General features: G+C 39.5%; 1 protein-coding gene across 1 annotated transcript; it reads right to left on the reverse strand.

The window, feature by feature from the left end:
• Positions 1-355: 355 nt before the first annotated feature.
• LOC107063527 (RNA-directed DNA polymerase homolog) lies at positions 356-1298 on the reverse strand. The gene is made up of 3 exons (XM_015315487.1): positions 1239-1298; positions 1030-1095; positions 356-664 (listed from the first exon to the last, which is right to left on the reverse strand). Exons 1-3 carry the CDS (start codon positions 1296-1298, stop codon positions 356-358), a joined length of 435 nt encoding a protein of 144 aa, XP_015170973.1.
• Positions 1299-6781: the final 5483 nt, after the last annotated feature.

Genomic DNA, 6781 nt, shown 5'->3' on the forward strand with positions numbered 1-6781 from the left:
CCAACGGTTGTCCCCAATCTAGTAAAATACTGATAGGTTCAGAAATCAACTTCTCTTTCAACCCCTCAAATGCTCTCTGACAAGCATCATCAAACTCAAACTTACACTCTTTCTCACGAAACTTGCACAATGGGTGTGTAATTTTTGGGAAATCTTTTATGAACCTTCTGTACAAACCTGCATGCCCAAGAAAACTTCTAACACCTTTAACAGAGATGGGAGGTGGAAGTTTTTCTATTACCTCAACTTTAGCTCTATCAACATTAGTAACTTTTTGCAAATCCGAAGACCCAAAACTATACCCTATTTCACCATGATGTGGCATTTTTTTCCAATTGAGCACAAGATAGCACTCTTAACTCTGTTTAAGCACCTCAGTTAAATGAGCCAAACAATCATCAAACAAATCACTTACTAAAGAGATATCATCCATAAATACCTCAATAGTTTCCTCCACCATATCAGAAAAGATAGACATCATGCAACGCTGAAAGATCGCCAGAGAATTACATAGACCAAATAGCATTTTCTTGAACGCGAAAGTTCCATAAGGGCAAGTGAAAGTGGTATTTTCTTGGTCTTTCGGAGCTATGGAAATCTGATTGTAGCTCGAGTACCCATCAATAAAACAATACCAACCCTTTCCAGTGAGACGATCCAACATCTGATCCATGAAAGACATTGGAAAATTGTCCTTCTTAGTACATCTATTCAACTTGTGATAATCCATCCACACTCTCCAACTAGTGACCGGCCTCATCGGAACGAGGTCTTTCTTAGCATTAGGAAACACAATGATTCCTCCTTTCTTGGGCACACAGTGAACTAGGCAAACCCAACACCTAGATCTAACCATTTAATGATCTCATTCTTCACAACTTCTTGCATCTAGGGGTTCAGTCTCCGATGATGTTCAAAACTTGGTTTCATGTCCGGCATGAGTTGAATTTTTCAAGAATAAATGGCCGGTGGAATCCCAATATTATCTGCAATGGTCCAACCAATAGCCCTTTTAAACAGGTTCTATACCAATATCAAAGCCTTTACTTGCCCTTCACTCAAATCATCAGCAATAATAACTGGCAAAGTGTTGTTCTGGCCCAAAAATACACACCGCAAATAAGATGGAAGAACCTTCAGTTCCAACTTCAAAGGCTCATCAATGGATGGTCGTGCCGGAGTAGTGTCTCGATTTTTTATGTCTAAGACAAGCTTCTTTGGTGCAAAATGAAACTGACCCCATCAAACGCAGCGACTAACTCATCATAGTCATCAATTCCATCTCCATCAAAGTTCATTATCACAGCTGCTAGTGCCTCAACACCTTACCTTTCTACAATAGCCACTTCTGATTCTTGCTTCACAGTATGATTGACTACCGAAACCAACTTAAGGTCACTTTCATGCTTCATAGACTGACATATGTTAAAAGTTACCTCTTCATTGTTCAATCAAAACTTCATCTACACTTTTTCCATATCAACCAATGCACGCCCAGTAGGAAGAAATCGTCTCCCTAAGATAATGGGGACCTCAAAATAAACCTTGCAATCCAGTATCACAAAGTCTGCCGAAAAGATGAATGACTCAACTTTCACAAGGACATCTTGGAGCACTCCAATAGGTTTCTTCACAGTTCTACCACTCATTAGTAAACGCATCGCAATCGGCTTGGGAACTCCCAAACCCAACTTTTTGCAGATCGACAATGGCATCATGGTAATGCTAGCACCCAAGTAACACAAGGCCTTCGCAAAGTGCAACATACAGATGGTACAAGGAATAGTGAAAGCTCTAGGATCCTCTTTAGACTGCACAAGTGACCTAGTACAAATATCACTACAATGTTGCAACTTTTTTTCATTTTCAAAACTGACATCCCTATTTTGATCACTAAGTCTTTCATGAATTTCAAATACCCAGGCATTTACCCCAAGGCTTTTATTAAAGGAACGTTGATGGAAAGTTGTTTCAACATAGTTATAAACTTGTGGTATTTTCCTTCTTTAAGCTTTTTCGCCAACCTATGGGGAAATTGAATTTGGAGGTTTAGGCATAGGAATAATTTTTTAGGTCACCTGACGTTCCTTCTCTTTTTCAACAACTGGCTCCTCAACTAGCTCATCTTTGTTCTTAACTCCCTCTCTAGTACACTTTTCACCTTGATCGACATGGGAGGATCCACAATCTTCTTTATACCTCTAGAAGTGACTATCATAAAATGGCTATCATTTTTCAGATTTTGAACCGTGTTGCTAGGAAGTATTCCTGGTTGACATGGGTTATCGATAGTGGACAACTGAAAAAACTGTTGCTAAAGTTTCTTAATCAAAACTTCATGGGTATCAACTTTCTGACCGATTCCAGACAAGTCAATACACATCTTCTTTACATTAGCATTATTTTCTTTGAACCTTTTCGTCATATTTTGTATCATATCTTCCATGCTAGTCAAACTTGATCCAGCATCTGTATTTCCCAATGGGACATAGGGCACACTTTTATCATATCGGTTACCATAGTAATTCCTATAAAAATTCCCTTCATGATTGTAGTTTGATGTTTATCGTGACCAACGACACTATCCTACGATATGAGTGTCTATGATCGTTGATAATATAGTAACCCAACTGAGGGTTGGGGTCGTGTCCCAAGGGAGTGGTTTTTGAGAATTAATAACCAATTAGAATTTCATTCAACTTAGTCGTAGTTAAAGACGTTTGCAATAAAATACATAGTAAAGTAAAGGGAGTTACACGAAAGTGTCAAATATCAAATGGGGGTTTTGTAACAAGTGCTAAAACAGCAAATAAACAAGAAAATCAAGTATGGGGAAAGGTTCTTGGTATGTGACCGCAATACAAGTTCAGATAAATCGCTGGGTGCATGCTTTAAATAGGAAATTTGCAAGATAATAGTGACTAGGCTAAGCGTTAAATGGAAATAAGTTCCCTCTCGGGCAACTTACCCCGTTTCAAATGCGTTCCTCTCGGACACCCATTTGCCGTATGAAGATCAGCCTTCGCCTTACCCCACTCACTCTCTTAAGCTGAGTGTTAGGATATGGGACTAGGGCTCACCTCTTGGGCTGAACCTCATGTCGACCCACTCTTTAGGCCATCAGTGTAGTGGTTTTGGTTTCGCGAGCTCCCTCCCGGGCAAGCCGAAAACACATGCGTGGCTTCGTATTTGCAACTAAAAACCCTTTAGATTAAACCACAACCACTAGGTGAAATCACCAGTAACATACATCTAACCTATTAGCAAGAAAGACCCAACAAGAATATCAACCCATATTTGCTAAATCACAGCCCAAGAATGGGGTTTTTAGCCACATATCAAGAAATAAGAAATTATACCTACCATGATAATGAAATCAACTGGGTATAAGAAATTAAACCTTAAATTAAGCAAAGGGAGGTTAATAGAGAAGATCCACTTCCAACTTGGGGAAGAAGAACTCCTTTCTTCAAGTCTCCACAAAACCCTATCCAAACTTGAGAGAAAATATTAGCTAAAATATGTTCTAAAGTGAAAATAATAATAATAATTGGTCCACACTACAATCTCCCTTAAGACTACAACTCTAAATAATATTTATAGTTTTCACAGATTGTGCTGCGGAGGATTGTTCGGTAACATTAGTCGAGATCGCCGATGAACTCGGTGATCCGCCCTTTGATCAGCTCATCGCCTTGAGTGTCTTGCCTTTAGCATCCTTGTATTCTGGATCATTGGACGGTACAGTACTGCTTCGCGGAACTGATCAACGACCCGCCGACTACTCATTTCCTCGCCTTTTGATCCACTTCCTTTAAGGCTTTGCGTACTGGAACGAAGGTCGGCTTATGTCATTTCAGCGACTCGCCATGTTAAACTCGGCGATCCGCAGGATTCCATTTCTTGTTCTTTTCAGCCCTATTTGCTCCGTTGTGCTCCCAAGTGTCCATGCTTCCACTAAAACTTCAAATACCTAAAACTCCAGCATTTTAATCAGGTATTGAGGTAAACAAGCATTCAAGGACACTATTTCCATTAAAACAAAGCCCTAAATGAGTCCAATTTGTGGACTCATCAACACCCCCAACTTAAGATTTTGCTTCTCCTCAAGCAAACTCAAGTTTAGCCGTTCAAAAAGGGTGCCTCAAACAGTGCTACACAAGACTCAATTTACGAATCAATTGTGTACTCAAAGATTCAAATTGTAATACCCCATCACCAAAGATTCTCATTCTCGCAATACTTGCTAATTGTGCAAGTTCAAGCTCAACAAAAGTATCAGAAATGCTCAGGCTTCAGCTTTTTCGTTCCTTTTAGCATTTTTGTTCCTTTTTGCGCCTAAGTGTCCATGTTTTCAATAAAACTTCAAATGCCCGAAACTTAAGAGTTTTCATCAGATATTGAGACAAAATAAACATTCGAGGACACTATTCTTATCAAAATAAAGCCTAAATGAGTCCAATTTGTGGACTCATCAACACCCCCAACTTAAAATTTTACTTGTCCTCAAGCAAACTCATGTTCAGCCGTTCAAAAAGGGTGTCTCAAACGGTGCTACACAAGACTCAATCATAAAATGCACACAACAAGACTCAATTTACTTATGCAAGGATCAATTGTGTACTCAAAGATTCAGATTGTGATACACCATTACCAAAGATTCTAAAGCTCGCAATACTTGCTACTTGTGCAAGTTCAAGTTCAACAAAAAGTATCTAAATGCCCTCACATGAAGAATGATTCCATATTCACACATAGAGGTTCATCAATTCAAGATCAGGAATCAGGAGCAACACTCGCACTCAAAAAGAGGAACACAATGCATGCTTTCACCCATAGGTTTGCCCTTATTTTCCAATCCACTTTCGATTCGTCTTACTCACGATAAAAAAGGTCTTTCTAAGGCTTGTAATGGGGCTGAGTGCAAAGGTATGGTCATTTAGGCTCAGTGACTTCTTCCTGGTGAGATGTGGTATTTCAAAGGCATTCCCTTATTTTCCTTTATTAATTCTTTTTCTAGTACTTCTAAGTCACCTTTTATTGATGCACTTTTATTCCACAAAATTAATTTTTTTTATAAGGGTTTCCATTATGTTCTGCAATACAATGGGATTGAGGGAGACTTTTCTTACACTTTTTGACTTCTCCTTTTCCTTTTCACCACACCCCCAACTTAGGCTTTTGGCCTAAGTTGGCTATTCACTAAACCACAAATTAAGAGGATTATAGATAGTGAGTCAAGTAAGGTCTATGGTTCGTCAAGGTTCTTCCAAAGAAAGGTAAGGCTCAAAGGGTGTTCAGAAGAGTTTCATACACTCACGGGTAGGCCGCAAAAGAGGTATATGTCAAATTTGGCTCACACTTTTTAAAATTGCCTAAGATCACATCAAGAGGACACCTTTCTAAATCAATCAGATTAACAGGCAAAATTCTAGGTTTATTCAAGCATGGTTCAAAGCAAGCTAAATCACACAAGGCATCGACACTTAAATCAACCAAGACTACACACTTTTGCTAGTGTGCAACGGTCATTACAAGAGAATCAATTCGATAAATGGCTAATCACAACGAGATGCAAAGAGTTCACATATTGTCTATGCAACATCATTTGGCCTCACCGTAGTCGTACATTCATGTGCGTTCAATTGAGAGCACTATTCAAGTCATCGGTATTGATCAAAACCGAGACTCAAATTTTTGCGAAAGAACAGCCACATTCAACTCACGAAAGGAGGCAAAAATGTGTGAAAAACTCAAAAAAAATCGGAAGGGTCAAAGTTATTTTGCAATTAAACCCAAAAGAGAACCATAAGCTCAAACAATTGCAAAGCAGTTTTAAAAACACAAATTAAAATAGATAACTCAAATGTACACCAAAACACAAATATCTGAAACAAGCAAAACAAGGTGGGTCTCACCCCACCATAAATAAAAGCATTTTTCCTCAAATGCAAGTAATGACAGTACCCAGAGTTGAAGAAAGATAAGACAGAGAAAGAGGTAAAGAAGAGTCTTGTCTATGCAGTCTCTCTATCTGCCGGGGCATTCGATGCATCTCCCTGAAGTAAAACCATGGTCCCTGGAGTATTGTTGTTTCAGTCCTCATTGTTTGACTTTGTCGTGGCCTCTGCAGCAAGATTAGCTGCAATCATCTGATTTATCTCCTGAGCTGCTCCGAAGGCCCGTATTGCATTAACAAAACCTTGAGCCCATGAAGGAACATTAGGGTCGATGGGAATTCGTCTCTTTGCTCTGGCTTCATTGGTATATTTCTTTTGTCTGGCTAGCTCCACTTTCTTTTCATCGTTTTTAAACTCTCGTGCTCTTATGTGCCTGAGTGGATCATTTCTCCCTGCAACTCTTGGTCTAGCCATTCTTGCAAAGACTTCGAGGATAAGTAAGATAGTAATTCAAACAGGAGTAAACGGGTGTTTCTGGGTGTGGAATCGCTCAGCCAAGCTAGTAGGCGAAGCACTTATCCTGTTAGGCTAAACGTTGAAAATGATGTACAAATGATACAAGGGGCAGACAAAGGGCGAACAAGGGATCTTTCGGCGGATCGCCGAGTGCATTGTGCGAATTAAACTGACCGCCAAAAGTCACAGATTAATCAATGCATAAAGTATTCAGTCAAAGGCAAAATTGTGATGTTAGGCGAACCGCTGAGCAATTCGGCGGAATTTTTTCATCTCGCCGATCAGCTCACGTGTCTATTTTTGACCCAGCCTTTCAAATTTTACCCCGCAACCCCAGATAATGCAACTTACGGTTATATAACTCA

Source organism: Solanum tuberosum, unplaced genomic scaffold (genome assembly GCF_000226075.1).
Source record: "Solanum tuberosum cultivar DM 1-3 516 R44 unplaced genomic scaffold, SolTub_3.0 scf00370, whole genome shotgun sequence".
Taxonomy (NCBI): Eukaryota; Viridiplantae; Streptophyta; class Magnoliopsida; order Solanales; family Solanaceae; genus Solanum; species Solanum tuberosum.

What these genes read in the sequence shown, in the direction of transcription:
- LOC107063527 (XM_015315487.1), bottom strand. Translation starts at nt 1,298, where the DNA reads ATGAACTTTGATGGAGATGGAATTGATGACTATGATGAGTTAGTCGCT. An exon ending in TAGTCGCTGCGTTTGATGGG is followed by an intron (nt 1,096 to 1,238) that starts GTCAGTTTCATT and finishes TTTTTGGGCCAG; the next exon opens with AACAACACTTTGCCAGTTAT. An exon ending in AAGTAAAGGCTTTGATATTG is followed by an intron (nt 665 to 1,029) that starts GTATAGAACCTG and finishes TTCATGGATCAG; the next exon opens with ATGTTGGATCGTCTCACTGG.